The sequence below is a fragment of the Podarcis muralis genome, chromosome 9, assembly GCF_964188315.1.
Source record: "Podarcis muralis chromosome 9, rPodMur119.hap1.1, whole genome shotgun sequence".
Taxonomy (NCBI): Eukaryota; Metazoa; Chordata; class Lepidosauria; order Squamata; family Lacertidae; genus Podarcis; species Podarcis muralis.
This window is the reverse complement of record NC_135663.1, coordinates 81,289,373-81,307,521: the sequence shown is the minus strand read 5'-3', so window position 1 is coordinate 81,307,521 and position 18,149 is coordinate 81,289,373. Positions and strand designations below refer to the sequence as shown.

General features: G+C 44.4%; 2 protein-coding genes across 2 annotated transcripts in view; one reads left to right on the top strand and one right to left on the bottom strand.

Moving 5' to 3' along the window:
• TSPAN3 (tetraspanin 3) overlaps positions 1–13,711 on the top strand; it is a 27,863-nt gene extending 14,152 nt beyond the window's left edge. The window contains exons 2-7 of the mRNA XM_028744211.2: positions 3,802–3,993; positions 4,400–4,474; positions 6,106–6,207; positions 6,835–6,987; positions 7,740–7,823; positions 12,811–13,711. Coding sequence (XP_028600044.1) covers positions 3,802–3,993; positions 4,400–4,474; positions 6,106–6,207; positions 6,835–6,987; positions 7,740–7,823; positions 12,811–12,903 — 699 coding nt within the window. The 3' untranslated portion in view covers positions 12,904–13,711. The remainder of the gene's footprint in view (positions 1–3,801; positions 3,994–4,399; positions 4,475–6,105; positions 6,208–6,834; positions 6,988–7,739; positions 7,824–12,810) is intronic.
• PSTPIP1 (proline-serine-threonine phosphatase interacting protein 1) overlaps positions 13,350–18,149 on the bottom strand; it is a 47,140-nt gene continuing 42,340 nt past the window's right edge. Inside the window, exon 15 of the mRNA XM_028744213.2 lies at positions 13,350–18,149. Within this exon, the coding sequence (XP_028600046.2) occupies positions 18,018–18,149 (132 nt within the window). The 3' untranslated portion in view covers positions 13,350–18,017.

Here is an 18,149-nt window from a genome sequence, read left to right as displayed (position 1 = left end):
CTTCATCTTGCACTTTTGCTTAGAACTTTAGCCCTAGATTACGGTTGCCACCACAGAATGTCTAGGCACCCTTTTTTCAGTGGAATTATTATTATTATTATTATTATTATTATTATTATTATTATTATTATTATTCCACTTTATATTTTAAAGAACATATCTCAAAGCGGTTTGCAACACATTAAAATATCAAATAAAACAATCCAGAATAAAATAAATTCAAACTGCAAGGGAAATATTACAGATCCTCCTGTTTTCTGTAGCCTGGCATCCAGAGATCTCCACATAGTTGCAATTGGCCCTGCGCCAGTCACAAAACACGCCTGGCGCCAGGGTGATTTCTAACACTGCCCACAGTGGATCTTTGCATTAGTAGTTAATGGTGATATGGTGGTTTATAATCCAGGACAGGCCCGTCTCCACAATTCCCGCTTTCAGGCAGTGTTTGAAATTAACCAGGGTGCCTGGGAACCGTTCTAATGAGACTCAGCCAAGATTTCTGGTTGCTTGATTTGTGCCTGACTTCTCCAACCAGTCTGTGAGAAGCGGAGAAGCTTCGTTCTTTCCTGGCTGCAGTGCCACCTGAACCCCACCCTGCTTCCTTCAGAAGGACTGCTTGGGCGTCATGAAGGGGGCCGGTGTGAAACTTCAAGCTGAGGTGCCTTCCCACCCCTCAGCCGCGTGGCTGGCCGGATGGGGTGGCTGCCTGGGGGAAGCAGAGAGGAGCTGCGGTGTGGTGGTGTTGTTGTTGTTTTGTTGTTGTTGTTGTTGTTGTTGTTGTTGTTGTTGTTGTTGTTGTTGTTGTTGTTGTTGTTGTTGTTGTTAACTTAGCCCAGGCAAGAGGAGATGGTAGGGAAGAGCAGCTCGCAGCTCCGGCCATGAGGGGGCTTCCACGTGGGGCTGTCCCTTTGGCTCCATATCCCCTCACTCACATCCACTGAAACGGACGCCAGTCCTGCTCGCTCTTGTGAAACTCCTTCCTTGAACCTGCCAGAGGAATGGGCTTGTCTGCTGCAGCAGCAGATTCTGTAGGGACACCCTGAAAGGAGGGGGGGGGGGAGGAAGAGGAGGAGGAGAAATCGGGCCCCTGAGCAGCAACTGTGTGTCTGCTTGCTTGGTGTGTGTGTTTTTGTGTGTAAGGAAGAGAAAAAGAGCAGTGTGTGTGTGTGTGTGTGTGTGCGCGCACACACACACGCACACACACACACACACACTATATCTATCTCTATATATAGTAGCACTGCCTGCCTGTTTGGTTTTGCATTTCTCTCTCATCTTAAGGGAGGCTCCAAAACAGGTGGGCGTCTGCCTCATTCTTCCACCCTTTCTCTCCCTGAGGCAGAGGGAATGAATCACACACCCAAAAGTCTAAAGTCCCAATCAATTGAAAATGAAAAGGCAGCCAATAAAAGCACTCCAAAAATCTCCACAAAACCAGGCACAGATGCTAATGGACCAGGGAGCCCAAGACAAAAAAGAAGGGAGGGGGAGAGGAGTACAGTGGTACCTCGGGTTAAGTACTTAATTCATTCTGGAAGTCTGTTCTTAACCTGAAGCTCCACTTTAGCTAATGGGGCTTCCTGCTGCCACTGCGCCGCCGCTGCACGATTTCTGTTCTCATCCTGAAGCAAAGTTCTTAACCCGAAGTAATATTTCTGGATTAGCGGAGTCTGTAACCTGAAGCGTATGCAACCCGAGGTACACTGTATAATTTTATGGAATTCAAACTGTAATACAATAAATACAATTTATAAGAAACAAAAGAAGCAATTTGGGTACCATTTGGAAAAAGAAAAGGGTTGTTTCCAATCCTGATCTGGAGGCTGCCTTCTACTTGAAAGTAAATCCCTACAGTTCAGTGGGGTTTCCTCCCAAGTAAAGTGTGCATGGATGGGGACCTCAATGGCTAAAGCTGTGTGTGTGTGTGTGTGTGTGTGAGAGAGAGAGAGAGAGAGAGATTATTAAGGCTAGGGTAAAAGGGCACATATTAGATATCTAAATATTTACACACACACATATGTTGGTATTTGTAAATATTAATTATTCAAATGACTTACGGTTTTGGCCATTTTTACAGGGTCTGAGCCCCATTTACGTTTGTGGTGTCCAATTAAAAATTGCTTTTAAACATGTGATATTAAGTGTGTCACTGATGTGAATTGTGAATTAGTTCATGCATTTCAAAAAAACAAATAAAAAGTGTTGCTGAACTGTGAAAAAAAGGCAATTAGCCACTTATGCTTTTTGTGGCCGTAGCCTAGGTTCCAGGAGCCGTGTGGCAAATAGCTGTTCTATCCCAGTTTCTAACACTCCTTTCAGGTAGACAATCCTAGTTGTCCTCAAGAACATAGATTTGGAGACATCCGGCAAAGTTGCTTACACTGAAGCCAGACGTTGCAGGTGACAGCTCTAGTACTGTAAATTGAAAGCAGCAGATATAATGGAGTTTTTCTAGCACATGTCCTGAAGAATGTTAACTGCTTGATGAATATCCCATGTAGGACCAGACTTGGGACCTATGGTGTGATCCTGTGCAAATTGATTTGTGGAACTTAACCCACTCTACCTGAGGCTATGTGAGAGCACCTCTTTATGTGTATGGAGGTTAGAAAAACATTCACCAGCATTAATGCTGCTGGTGTTGGTGTGGGATGTAATCCACTGGGAGCAGTCAAATACAACATTCCTTGTTTTGCTAGAGTGGACATGCAAGGGAATGTTTGGTCCAGCCAGTTGAAACTTCCTGTTCCTCCTGGCCTGGAGCATCCTTCCTTTCATGCGACTAGTAGGTGGGTGTGACCTTTCCAGACCCAAGAAAAGGCCAAGTCATGCAGCCACCTCTCTCTTTTCCATCTTCCTTTCGTCCTGTGAACTGCCGGACTGCTAACTGCAGTCACTAGGTCAACCCTTATGGGCTAAACCTCTTAGTATAAGTTTGTAACTTTAAGCCTAAAGCCTGCCTTCAGGGATCACACTGTGCTTTGCCTGATCGTGAGTAAACTTTCTTTTTGTTAATTATGAATAAGACACTGGTGTCTTTATTCTTTTAGGAGGGATTCAAGGGGTTTTACCAGGAAAATATTAGAACATATTTCAATCTGGACAGGCCAGATCGAATTGCGTATTGTCAAGAAACTCACACGAGTTTGCAGCACGTTTTCTGCTGTGTAAAGGAACTTGCTAGCACAAGTTAGCAAGGATGTTAATAAACAATATATCCTCTCCTGCCACCCTGAACATTCCAACAGTTGGAAGTGGAAATAATTTTGCATTAGCACAATCAGCAGCTTGAGTTGGAAGTTTGCTGGGTTTGGGCAATGGGGCTTAAGTTGGCAATGACCTTCGGTGCAGTCGCAATGAATAATATATAACATAGCTTTTCTGGTTTCTGGGATTGAGGAATATCAGTTCCTCAAGTTGAGAGGGGAAGGAGTTGGTGCATTTCCCATCTGCTAGAAAGTAGGTCGTTAATTGTCAGGGATGTAATGCTTAGCACCTCAATCCTTAGTAGAAGCTTTGTGTGTGAGGCAATTAATAGCATCTCATGCTGAAGTTTGCTGCGGTTCATGCTTAACCAGTAGCTTGTACTAAGTGGTTATGATTGCAACCATAGATTTGCATAATGCTGCATTTAGTTTGGTATTACTGAGCTACAGCATAACCTGTAAAGAAATCACCCCATAAAATATTTGTATATTTGTTGAGCAGAAGCCTGAAAACCTGTGTGTGTTTGCACAAATACACACAACCCAAGTGTTAGGCTAAAAGGAATTCTGATCTTACCTCCCTTTGTTTTTGCAGGCAGCAGCTGGCATCTTGTGCTATGTGGGAGCCTATGTCTTCATCACATACGATGACTACGATCACTTCTTTGAAGATGTTTATACACTCATCCCTGCAGTGGTTATCATAGCAGTGGGGACACTTCTCTTTATCATTGGTTTGATTGGCTGTTGTGCCACGATCCGGGAAAGCCGCTGTGGACTCGCTACAGTAAGTCTGATGTTTGGAAAGGGTTTTCTGTTTGACACACTGGCAAGCGTTTCCTCAGAACTGCCAGTGTGTTTTGGAGCCTAATAGTTGCTGTAAATGCTACCTGTCTTTATCATAAAATAATTGCTTCTTGAAATGCACCATTTGGAATGCTGAGTCAGCTTCCTAAGCTTAGTGTACCTTGTCTAAAGAAGCTGTATGCTGAACTTGACCATTTTGATGTTTTTGAAATGGTGTTTGCTTCCTCAAATTACCGGTAGAGTTGAGACTCTTTAACACAATGGGTATTGAGTGCATTCACCATTACCGAAGGACTTTATTAGATTATCTGGGTGTAACCTATAAATAGCATAGTTATATCTTCACAAAACTGTAAGTTGCCAACATAACATGTTTTTTCTTGCAGTTTGTGATCATCCTTCTGTTGGTTTTTATCACTGAAGTTGTGGTGGTTGTTCTGGGCTATATCTACAGAGCAAAGGTAGTTGTCTCTTCTTGCGTGCTAAGTATTGTGGTTAACTGTGCTTAGGATTCTGTAGCATTGTATTTCTGATAAGTAAAATTGCTGGAGGCTATTGGAATGGAATTATAGATGTAAAAATAAAGTGGGCACATGCTAAGAAAAGTATTTTAAAATTTCAAAGAGATAAAAAGCTAGAGAAAAATAAGGTAGTAAGCAAAGAATTTGGATGACTGTAGCTAACAGAATCTTTCAACCTTGGCGTTATCAGTACCACGCTCTAACCTGCTGAGCTATCCAAGAAGTTACTACTGTATGCCCAGCTGCTGTTCTTATGGCATTCTATTCTGCCTTTGTAGAAATTTCTAAAAACAAAAACCCTAGGGTTCACACTGAACTAGACCCACAGAAATTTCACTAATTTCAAAGAGCTGGATGAATTTTTAACAAATGTACAGTATTAAAATGTGTTTTTTAACATCGTACATCATTTGTTGCTTGTTGCGGGGCCTCAAACTCTTACTGGTCTCTCCAGTTTTTTTATGGTCAGATGCTTACTGTTTAATATGTTTGCGTACTGTTGTTTTGTGAGTTTTCAGTTGCGTTTTTGTTTACTGGTATTGTTTGTTATTCTACACCACTTAGATATTTTTTCAATATTAAGTGTTTATAAATGTTTTTAAGTAAATCATAAAATCATGGAATTGTTCAGTTGAAAGGGACCACCTCAGTTAATAAGTAGATTTCAGTTTTAAAAATTTCCCAAAGCTTTCCCTTGATTGAGGGAGGGTAGAAGCAAAGGAGACCAGAAAATGCACGAGGGTTGCAGACACACCAGCTTCCGCACTAGAAGGCTGCTGTTTGCCTTCACCCCATCCATAATAATAATAATAATAATAATAATAATTTATTATTTATACCCCGTCCATCTGGCTGGGTCTCCCCAGCCACTCTGGGCGGCTTCCATAAAAACCAAAAATACAGTAAAATATCACACGTTAAAAACTTCCCTAAACAGGGCTGCCTTAAGATGTCTTCTGAATGTCAGGTAGTTTTTTATCGCTTTGACATCTGCTGGAAGGGCGTTCCACAGGGCGGGCGCCACTACCGAGAAGGCCCTCTGCCTGGTTCCCTGTAGCTTTGCTTCAATCCATCTTTGCCTCATTTGGGGGCCCCACTTAGATCAGGCTTTGACTAAGTAGTGAGAACCAGCCAGCCAATCAGCTTGAAGCCTTTGCCCTCCAGCTGTTTTGAATTCCATTCAGCCCCCCGCCAGCATGGCTCAATGGACCAGGATGGTCAGAGTTGTAGTTCAAAGCATCTGATCAGACCCAGGTTGGGCAAGGCTGGTAGAGGCCACCATTTCCAAATGATGAGTCAGAGCAATACAAGCAAATGCAGTTGCTTCCAGCTTGGGTGTTGCATTCAAGGTACAGCAGTCTTGCTCTTCCTATGGCAATAGCCGTCTTGTGAGTGAGAAAAGCCCAAAGTCACCACCTGCCTTGCTTCAGAAGGTGAGGGGCCCCTAAGCGATGCATCAGGGAACTCTAACTGTACACACTGATCAATAGACTCATAGAGGGGATGGGGGCTCAGCAGGCCTCTAAATGGGATAACTTTAGAAAAGAACTTGCACTTCTTTGTTTTAATAGGTGGAGGCTGAAGTCGATCACAGTATTAAGAAGGTGTATGACACGTATAATGGAACTAACCCGGATGCTGCGAGCCGTGCCATTGATTATGTGCAGAGGCAGGTGAGAGCCAATGTAAACACTGTCAAGGCAAGCACTGTACTGCTTCCTGAAAAGGGAACAAGTCCACATTTACAGCTCCTGGCTTGTTGCTTTCTATAAGATAGTATTCCTCTTTTCCCTTGCCAACAATGCTAGGGAGGATGCTGTCAGAAGGGGTCTTCTGTTTTAGTTCTTGCAGGCATTTTGCTTTCTGTGCAGAAGGAAATTTTGAGTGTGGCGCAGCATTTCATCACAAGCTCCTGCCTGTAGCCTGATCTGGGGAAGCCTCAGTGATCTGGGGAAGCCTCAGTGAGAACTGGCCTAAGTCTCTGGCCTGGAAGCAGCTGGAGGCACTCTGTGCATGATGTTGCTCACGTAGAAGGGTGCAGGTGTGCTGCATGCTTTATGTGCTGAAGTATGTTAGTTGGAAGATACCCAATTGCTGCTCATCTTTTGAGATAGGAGTCTTTCTTTATGAAGTAAGCAGAGGAATCCTGGGACCTGCTGCCTTGCCCCACAGACCTTTATGCTTTGCTAAATACCTGTATGACACGTATAATGGAACTAACCCAGATGCTGCGAGCATTTTTAGTGAGCACAATTTGATTCACTGAGGGAATTTTTCACCCTTTCTCTCCTTCTTTGTAGCTGCGCTGCTGTGGGATCCACAACTACAGTGACTGGGAGACCACAAACTGGTTCAAAGAAACGAAAAACAACAGTGTCCCTCTCAGCTGCTGTAAAGCCACCAGCAGCAATTGCACAGGAAGTTTGACTCGCCCCACAGACCTTTATGCTGAGGTGAATAGCTCTTTTGCTTAAGCTGCAAAATTTGCAAGGAAAAGGAGCCACTCTGTGAGGTAGGCTAGGCTGGGGGTGCGCGGGCGGACCTGATGCAAGGCCACCCAGCCAGCAAGGCAAAGGTGGCTCTGAACCTAAATGGTACCCTGGTCTAAGTCTCATATTTTGTCTGCCATAGCCTGCTGACTATTACATGTTGGCTAGCAAATACCTTAATTGGGACCTATAGAACCCATATGCATCTTTTTCTTTTCTCTTGGAAAATTCAGGTATGTGATAACACTTCTGTAAGGGTTTTGCACTGTGTTTTCACCCATGTGATTTGTATGTGAGTCCTCATACGCTAAAACAAAATGCTATAAAACCCAGGTCATCACAATGTAGAAAAGGATGACACCAGCAGCGCCATCCTTAAAAGGGTTCTGTGGAGAAGCGCAAGTGCCAAGACTTGCTGTTGCAGGCAGTGCATCTCAGCCCTCTTCTAAGGCAGCAACTGTAAGCAAGGGCTTGAGGACAGCTGTTTGTTTCTTGCTTAGAACAGCCAAGGGTTCCCTTTTGCCTGGCAAGAGTACAGAGGACACTGGAGGGCAGAGAGAGCAGTACACACAATCTGCAGTTTTCTAAGCTTCAGAAATCTAACAGACGGCAAAGAGTTTGGATTGAGGAGAGGGGTGTCCCAGAATGTAGCATAAGCATTTTAGAAGAGAAATACTACCGCTAACAGCACCACTGGCTTGTTCTTTTTCCTTAAGGGATGTGAGGCTTTGGTTGTAAAGAAACTACAAGAGATCATGATGTATGTTATTTGGGCAGCTCTGGCATTTGCTGCCATTCAGGTAAGACTTAAAATATATAACTTTTGATGTTTGTGTTCTCCATCTCCTACAGAGATTTTTACAAAGCTTTCCCATTTTCTCTGTATTGTTCTGACCAGGTTTACCAGGCAAAAAACCCCTCAAATATCATTCTGTCTCCATACATGATGGTTCTTAAATGGCCTCATCTCAATATGGGCATTTCTGGAATTCCCAACACACTGTTTCTTCAAAGACTGGTTAAACAGTGTGTTGAACAAACATCTGCACAGAACAACTAGTCCTGAAGTATTGACAAAAGTGATATTACACATGGGACTATGCAATGTGCCCTTCCTAAAAGTTCCGGAACAGATTGAAGTATGCCGGCCAGCAAAGAGGCTTTGCCTGTTGGCACAGTCCCATCCCTGCTGGGGGCGGGGAGTAAGATGCCAGAAGGATTATTCTCTCACCTATGTCCTTGTCCATCACAAGCTGTTCCAAGAAGGGAAAGGGTGTTTGCAGTTGATTCTCCTCCCACCAGGCCTTCCCATGTGGCCTGGTTTTCATTAAACCACATCCATCTGACACCAAGTGTGGGAACAGGGAGAATCGGGACCACACCAAGTACATTGCCAAGTCTTCATTTTTCCTTTGCAAGAGATATTCTTTCAAAGATTTTTCTTTGCAGCCTCTGCTTCAGTTCAAGCTGGGCTGCAAAGGAAGAGTTACCTGACATCAGGTAATTGACAAGTGAGCAGCTCCACCCACATGTTCAGATGACCCAGAGGGAGAATTTTGAATCTGGCTTATCAAGTAGATAAGCACTTTCCTTGAGTCCAATTTACCTGGTGGTGGTTCGTGCTGAAAAGGCATCAGCACAAATCAGAAGTTTGAACCTTTACCCTCTTTGCGATAATTTTGTGTTGTTGTTGTTTAGTCGTTTAGTCGTGTCCGACTCTTCGTGACCCCATGGACCAGAGCACGCCAGGCACTCCTGTCTTCCACCGCCTCCTGCAGTTTGGTCAGGCTCATGTTTGTAGCTTTGAGAACACTATCCAACCATCTCATCCTCTGTCGTCCCCTTCTCCTTGTGCCCTCCATCTTTCCCAACATCAGGGTCTTTTCCAGGGAGACTTCTCTTCTCATGAGGTGGCCAAAGTATTGGAGCCTCAACTTCACGATCTGTCCTTCCAGTGAGCACTCAGGTCTGATTTCCTTAAGAATGGATGCGTTTGATCTTCTTGCAGTCCATGGGACTCTCAAGAGTCTCCTCCAGCACCATAATTCAAAAGCATCAATTCTTCGGCGATCAGCCTTCTTTATGGTCCAGCTCTCACTTCCATACATCACTACTGGGAAAACCATGGCTTTAACTATACGGACCTTTGTTGGTAAGGTGATGTCTCTACTTTTTAAGATGATGTCTAGATTTGCCATCGCCTTTCTCCCAAGGAGCAGGCGTCTTTTAATTTCGTGGCTGCTGTCACCATCTGCAGTGATCATGGAGCCCAAGAAAATAAAATCTCTCACTGCCTCCATTTCTTCCCCTTCTATTTGCCAGGAGGTGATGGGACCAGTGGCCATGATCTTCGTTTTTTTGATGTTGAGCTTCAGACCATATTTTGCGCTCTCCTCTTTCACCCTCATTAAAAGGTTCTTTAATTCATCCTCACTTTCTGCCATCAAGGTTGTGTCATCTGCATATCTGAGGTTGTTGATATTTCTTCCGGCGATCTTAATTCCGGCTTGGGATTCATCCAGCCCAGCCTTTCGCATGATGAATTCTGCATATAAGTTAAATAAGCAGGGGGACAATATACAGCCTTGTCGTACTCCTTTCCCAATTTTGAACCAATCAGTTGTTCCATATCCAGTTCTAACTGTAGCTTCTTGTCCCACATAGAGATTTCTCAGGAGACAGATGAGGTGATCAGGCACTCCCATTTCTTTAAGAACTTGCCATAGTTTGCTGTGGTCGACACAGTCAAAGGCTTTTGCATAGTCAATGAAGCAGAAGTAGATGTCTTTCTGGAACTCTCTAGCTTTCTCCATAATCCAGCGCATGTTTGCAATTTGGTCTCTGGTTCCTCTGCCTCTTCTAAATCCAGCTTGCACTTCTGGGAGTTCTCGGTCCACATACTGCTTAAGCCTGCCTTGTAGAATTTTAAGCATAACCTCATGCGATAATTTTAGATGTACCATTTTAGCATGTTATGTTTGAGAGGAAACTGATCTCCAGTGAAATTCTCAGATTTTATAAAAGCTGTAGTCAGGGTGCCAAACACTACTAAATACTTGAGTGTGTTTGAACATCAAGATCTGCACAGATACACAGCTGCTGTACTTTCTTATATTAAAGTGTGCACCAATAATGTAACAACAGAGAGGTGCATCAGAGTCTATGGGAACTGCAAACCCTGGATGACTGCTGAAGTAAGGTCACTCCTGAAAGCTCGGGATACTGCCTTCAAGGCAGGGAACATAGATATATACGGAGGGGCAAGAACAAAGCTCAGGAAAGGCATTAAGGCGGCAAAACAACAATATAAGCTTAGGGTGGAGAATTGCCCTAGCTGATAACAACAGGAAACAAGTATGGCAGGGACTGCAGCATCTAACCAACTATAAGGGCAATACGAGGAACACGGTTAAGGCTGATGATTTGTTGGCAGAGGAGCTGAACATCTTTGCCCGCTATGAGGTAAAAAGATCAGGTATCATAGCTCCTGCCTGCCAGCCTACAAACTCTCAGCCACTTATTCCATATGACCATCCAGTGAAAGCTGCAATGAGGGTGGTGAATCCCAGTAAAGCTGCTGGTCCAGATGGGGTGCTGGGGATAGTGGTAAAAAACTGTGCCGATCCACTAGCAGGGGTCTTGACAAGGATTTTTAACTTCTCTCTGCAAACGGCTTGTGTTCCATCATATTTGAAAGCAGCCACCATTGTCCCAGTCCCAAAGAAAACAGCAACTAACTGCCTAAATGACTACAGACCTATTGCATTGACACCTGTAGTGATGAAATGCTTCGAGAGATTGGTCCTTCAACACCTTAGGACATGTTTTCCACTGGATTTTGATAAACATCAGTTCACCAATAGGAGAAACAGGTCAACAAATGATGCCATAGCTACAGCCTTTCACCTTGCGGCGAGTCATCTGGAGAGACCGGGGAATTATGTTAGAACATTGTTTATTGATTATAGCTCGGCTTTTAATACCATCCATTCTTAACAAAAGGCTGATGGAACTAGACCTTTCTTCTACCATCTGTGACTGGATTAAAGACTTTCTGAGGGATCGGACACAAAACAGTGAGGATTGGGCCTGTTACATCTACCTCCCTGAAGCTCAGCACTGGCACCCCACAGGGATGTGTGCTGAGTCCCTACCTGTAATCGTTGTATACATATGACTGTATTTCATCTGATCCATCCCCTGCAATTAAGTTTGCAGATGATACTACCATAATTGGTCTAATTACAGGTGGAGATGAATCAGTGTACAGGAGAGAGGTTCAAAAAGTATCTACATGGTACCTAGAGAATAACTTGCACCTAAATATTATCAAGACAAAGGAGATGGTGTTGGACTTTCGGAGGAAGAGAGGAGAATTAGCCGTGTTGTATATCGGAGGGTTGTGTGGAGAGAGTCTCTTCCTTTAAATTCCTGGGAGTTTACCTTAGTGAAGACCTCACTTGGAAAAACAATATAACTCAGGTGGTTAGGAAGGCCCAACAGAGACTCCATTTCCTCAGGTTCTTGCGAAAGAACAATGTTAAACAACAATTGATGACCTCCTCCTACTGGTCCACAATAGAAAGTGTCCTCTCATATTGTATCACAGTGTGGTACATTGGCTTGACAGCCACGGACAGAAAGTCTTTATAGAGGGTGGTGAACACAGCACATGATAGCATGGGCTGTCCCCTGAGCCCGCTAGACGATATTGCAAGGGATCGTTGCCTTAGGAGAGCGAGAAAAATTCTCAGAGATGATTCACACCCCAGCCAGCACCTCTTTAATCTTCTGCCCTCGGGCAGGAGATATAGAAGTATAATCAGTCATAAAGGTAAAGGGACCCCTGACCATTAAGTCCAGTCGCAGATGACTCTGGGGTTGCGGCGCTCATCTCGCTTTACTGGCCAAGCATGACTAAGCCGCTTCTGGCTAACCAGAGCAGTGCATGGAAACGCCGTTTACCTTCCTGCCGGAGCGGTACCTATCTATCTACTTGCACTTTGACATGCTTTCGAACTGCTAGGTTGGCAGGAATAATCAGTTGTACCAACAGGCTAAAAAAAAGTTTCTATCCGTGGGCTGTTAGGCTGCTGAATGGAAAATAATATGCTGCAACTGACTTTGGGGGTTGGTGTGTTGTGTGACAAGCACACAGAGAGCAAGGAGATTGAGTGTATGGGGGGGAGGCTCGGTTAATTTCATTGTACACAGGTTGTACATTGACAATAAATGTATTATTATTATTATTATTATTATTATTATTATACTTGAACTTTCCCTACAGAAAACACATGGCAACCAATGACAGCGGTTTTCCCCATGAGGCCTCACTGAATATCATTTCTACTGTTGTGAGTCAGGGCACTTGTGTGATTGATAAACATGCCTAGTGTGCCTGTGCCGAGTTCTGCATATGTCACAGCCACAGATTTGAACTGTCCCTGCTGAGTACCAGAACCAGATATGCGTGCAGGTTCCTGCATGTGCCAGGTGGCACACCCCCTCCTCTTCAACTCATGGCAGGTCCCATGGTGGGTTGATTCCTAAAACCTCTGGTGCTAAAGGGAGTTGCAAATAGCAAGCACTTCTGATTCTGAATGAAACACAGAACAAATGAGGGATTTCACAATGGAAAGTAGCTTGAAGGGAGAGGTCTGGCAATACCCTCCTGAAACAGAATGGCTTGAATTGCATCTGTGTGGTGTCTAGGCAGCTTTCAGAAAGCCAATACCTGGTACAAATAATGCTCCTGCGTTCTCAGTTTCCTTCTCCTCTCCTCTGCAGCTGCTGGGTATGCTGTGTGCCTGCATTGTGCTCTGCAGGAGGAGTCGGGACCCTGCTTACGAGTTGCTCATCACAGGAGGAACCTACGCATAGAAGAAGCTGCAAACCTAAGCTTGAACTCCATTTTCTCCACTTCGGAAGGTGGCTTGCCTGAGTCAGCTGCAGCAGTTCCTTTGCTGGCTTTGACTGGGTGAAAGTCCATTTTTCATAAACTGGGACGACAGGCACATTCACTGGTGACGGGCAAAGGCTTGGCTTTTGGGACCTCCATATTACTGTGACCCCCCCCCCCACTACCTTAGCCAGCTTTCCGCATATCTAGACATCATAGTAACCAAGTAAACACTATTTTGAGGCCATTAACTAGGGGAAGAGAGCAGCTTGGCACAAAAGCCAAAGGTAAACTTGGTAAGCTGCTGCTAGAGGCTGTACTGATTTGATTCTTGTATGTGGAGTCCTTCCGATCTTCACTGAGCAATTGGCCAAAGTCTATACGAGGGAAGTCTGGTACCTTAATTTTGCAACACCTTCTTTCCCACCCCACCCCACCCCCCTTTTTGCTGCTTGCCTGTCACCAGTGTTTGTTGAGCATTACGTCAAGTCCAGAACACGACAACATGACTACTAACCAAAATTTTAGAATCACACGAGTGCATCTCTTGACCTTAAATTCAAGTGAACAAATCTTCCAAACTTTTAGTGTGTTAAAGTACAGGCTGGCTTTTCAGGAGTATAATGTATGCACTACTGTTCTATAATGAATATTTCATTTTTTCTATGAAAAGGCTGTTGATGTGTTGAGTGAATTGTTATCATAGAGTAGCAAAATAGTATGTGAAAGTGAAATGTAAATAGGAAACCTGATTAAATAAATTGTCTGTACATCCCTCTCCAAACTAAATCATGCTTAACCATTTTTTTTATCAATGCCTCATTCTTAAGATATTTATGCTTTTTGTTTATGTATAAAAGATGGGGCAACTTGTACCTGTGGGGATAATATCCAAAGCCCCCCAGATCCTGCCAGCTCAAACCTCCCCCCCCCCTGCAGCCTCTGGGGAAAAGGGGTGGGCTGCTCTGCTTTGTGCTCTGGTCCACACCCCACACCCCCACCCCAGCTCCCCTCAGCCACATCCTCCACCAGCGTGTGGCCCCTGGACAGGTTCCCCCGAGGGAACGCGGCTGTGGATAGACAGAAAGAAACTCCTCATCTCTGATGTGTAACCATAATTAAGCCTTTGTCACAGACTGGTGGTGCTTTTTGGGGTGTTCGACACAACACTCTATCTGGCTGCAGCAAACTATTTGCTGTGTGGTCTATCAATCCTTCACCTTTCCACATTTTTTCAGTCCAAATATTATGGTAGCATAAGTTTTCGTAGGCCAGAGCCTACTTCAGCCTGAAGTGTTACCTCCAATTGGCAGGTGCCTCTCTCTTTTTAGACAGGTGTAGAGCATGGGGCTTGCTATTGCAAAGTGAGGCCCAGGAGCTACAGGCAAGTAAACACAGTCAACTGAAAAGGGCAGAAGATTGCAGGGGTAGTGACCCACTTCCAGCTCTGAAATGAATAGGCAAAACAAGAACTGTTCTAGTCCCTACCAGACTCCATTTAGCCCCAGAACGGATAAGGATGGTGTCTTCATAAGAATTCTAATTCTGCAGCTTCTTTCTGGAGTCCCACTTTTGATACTTCCCAGCGAAAGCATAGCAACTTCCAATTCTGTTACTGAATGTCCAACAAGACTGGAATGCTCCCACTATTTTGAGTGTTAACATTTTTAATGTCTGATTTGTGTCCGTTTATTCCCCTGCAACTGATTATATATAAACAGCAGCAGGGTATTGCTGGCACACATTATCAGATTGGAAGATGTGAAGGGATTTTTGATAATGACTTAATTGCTTATTTTTTCTTCTCCTCAAAACACTTGGGGTTAATCTGTCCTCCCTGAGCCTGTAGCAATTGGTGGGTTTACACATTCAAATTAATAGATTAAGAAATACGCCCCAGCATCTGGAATGTGGAACTCCTAACAGCAATGAGTTTCAAGGAGAAGCCAGCTAGTATAGATCAAAGGCAGTCCCTTTCTTGAGTGCCGCTTGGGTCCCACATTTTGCCCCCTCCACCCCCCCCACCCCCGCCTCCTTGCTCAGCTTAGCATTGAATATCCTAAGCCTACAGTGGCCATTTAGTGTCACTTGCAGTGCCGAGATCTGAGGCACCTGCCATTTTCCATTCAGAGGCAGCACTTTTCTCACATCTCCCAGCCCCATTGTCTGATCCCACTTCTGGCTGGGAGAAGGGTGAAAGATCACCACTTTCCCAAGCAGCTCCTCCACTGGCCTCTGTCTGCTCCCTGCAGCCAAATCCCCCCTTCCTGAATGCCACTGGTTGAAGTCACCCTGAGCACAAGCCTTTTGTCATACAGCACCTCCCCTGCACACCATCCGTCAAATCAAATTACAAATCCTGACAAGGGAGCCAAATGAACCAGCTTTCCTCTGGGTCCAGCTGCAAAGAAACCTTCACCAGAGGCTTTTGTTTTGACTGGAGTAGGGATTAAGCTGCACCAGTGACAGGCCTTATTTTCCAAGCTCATCAGCTAATAAACACCCATGTTATTTCAAAGGAAATAAGCCTATTTTCATGTCCTTTTCTATTGAAAGAGCAGTAGTTGAAGTGCACGTATCTTAAAAGATTTATCCATAACTGCAAGTGAAAAGAGACAGAAAATAGGAGAAAGATTGACTCTTAACATTTTAATAAGTTTCTCTATAATGCCTGCTAATGGAATTCTGCGGGAAGAGGAAGAAATGTAGTCATTGGAATTTCCTGCAAAACATACCTACAAAAAGTGCTTCAGGTGTGATCTTCCACTATTGTGCAATGCCAGCAGTTATGAAGTGATCTGGACAAGGAATGTGGGGGAAGAACATCATTCAATATATGACCACTTGTCTAGCCCTGGGACTAGAGAGGGAGCTATGTTAGTCTGTTGCAGCAAAAGCAACAGCCTTGTGACATCTTGAAGATTAGCCACTTCATAAGATTATTATTATTAATTGAATTTATATACCGCCCAAAACCCAGGGGTCTCAGGGCGGTTCACAGAATATGCCATGATAAACTTGTCTAGGCTTAAAGGTGCCCACAAAAGTGTGTTTTCTCTGGCCAGAGGGTTATGGTTTGAGCTGTAGGGCCTGGCACTCTTAAGGCGCTGCTCCGCACGTTAATCTGAAGACGGCGTTAGGGAGAAGGAAGCCCCTGTTGCTCCTAACATTTCTGTTCCTCTGATTTGAGCACTTGGCATTGTGCAGCTATCTTTGGATGGACAAGAGATAAATGTAGCTGAAAGACACGATACATGGTTTGCATGAATTGGATGTAGTGGTGTGGTAATTTAGCAATGGGAAATTAGGCAGCTATAGTAGTATTAGTGGTCTTGGAACAGCAAAAAGTCTTGTCCAAACTCTCAGTCTGTAAAATGACAAGCTAAGAGAGCTTAACAGAAAATTACACCATTCTGCTCATTGCAATCTATTTTTTATTATTTTAAAACTTTTGGATATGCTGTTAAATGATATGTCTGCAATTAAATACTTTAGACTACATTTTTAAAAATATAACATCGTTAATGTTTTACTTGTAACATAACTTTCATCAGTGAAACACAGAAAATTCAATGACTTTTTTGTTTAAAACATATATTAAATAACTCTCAGTATTCACATCCCTTGCCGTCTCACACAACCCTGTCAGGTTACAAGACCATTCTTGTCTCCTTCCTTTTTCATTTATTAAAGGCACCTGCTTCCTTTCTATACCTTTAGAGTCAACCCCAAAGCACCGGAGATGCTCTCCCTCCTCCCTCCCAAAGCAAGCAAACTCTGCCTCCAGAGCAAAGCTGGATTGAGTTCCCAGGTGACTTGTTTCTGTGCTCTCTCCTCGTGTAGCTCCTGCATGCGGTGCAACTGGCGGCAAATAAATACTGACATAGTTTGGTGTGGATGGCTCAGAAGGGGCTCAAAAAGGCCCTTGCTCAGTCTATCCAACCCGTGAGCAGATTTGTGGAGGGTGTGAGACTTCAGGGTGCTCATACATAGTTGGCTCCATTGGGAGATGAGTACGTCAGTAACCTTAGGACGCCTGCAGGAATCTGCAAGTTGAAAGAATTTACAGGGTGGGTTTCTTTCTAATGAAAGAAACGGTCTGGCGTGTCATTCCAAGAGGGGTCCCCGGAACAGGTCATGGGAGTATTTCTCAGGCCTTCCACTTGCTGCTTGCCACTTGTACAGTGGTACCTCGGCTTTCAAACATCTCCATTGACCAACATTTTGGGGAAATTTAACATGCCACACGGCTTCCGCTGAGTGCAAGATCCTGAGGCCTAGCTGTCAGCTGTTGAGTTTTCGGTTTTCAAACGTTTCAGAACTTGAACGGTCTTCCAGAATGGATTACATTCAAAAACCGAGGTACCACTGTATTCAAATTCTCAGCTGCTGGTACCCTAAACTCAAGCTGCGGCAGAAACCAGTCTTGGCACCCCAGTGGAACAACTGCAAGTGCATTTCATCCCCCTCCAAAGGAGCTTTTGATCCCAGGCAGCTGAGAATTTGAATGATTGCTGAGTACAGCTCCAATGACAGCTCCCCCACCTTCATTTCCAGGGGGCAACTGCAGAGCCAGGAAAGGGCTGGTTTGATCTATGTGCTTTGGGTTCCGTCCGCTGGAGAGAAGAGGAAAGACACCAGCACCAAGACATCCCTCCAGAGTGGCACTTGAAATGGCTGCGTTGCTGCCCAGTTGGGCTGCGTTGCAACAAAAGGGTCTTTTAGAGAGGTCCTCTGTGGATCCCTTATGAGGCCATCATCCTAGAAATCATAAACCTGGGGTTGCTAACCTGCGCCGCTCCCAACTCCCATCCGACCCAACCTGTGGTCAGGGATGACAAAGAGTTTCAGTTCAGCAACCGCAGGAAGACTGCAAGTTACCAAAGCCTGCTAAAATAGATAGGGGTCTATCTTGTAGTTGTGCTGTTTTGTTTTTAGCAGCATGGGACACTAGGCAGCAATCTCTGTTAAATTTACCGGTAAGTGTAGACCCATAGCTCTTCATTTAATGACATTCACAAAGATTATTAAAAGGCATATCTGGAGGGGCGGGTTGGAGAAGGGAAAATCAAAACACTCCAGGTTGCTCCTCTCATCAAAGTTTTTCCAGATAAGACCCAGGCACAAATCCTTGCTTTCCGTTCTGTTCTGCAGTCCACCAGCCATCATCGCCTACTTCGATGATGGAGATGACATCACCTGCTTGGATATCCAGCTCATCCTCATT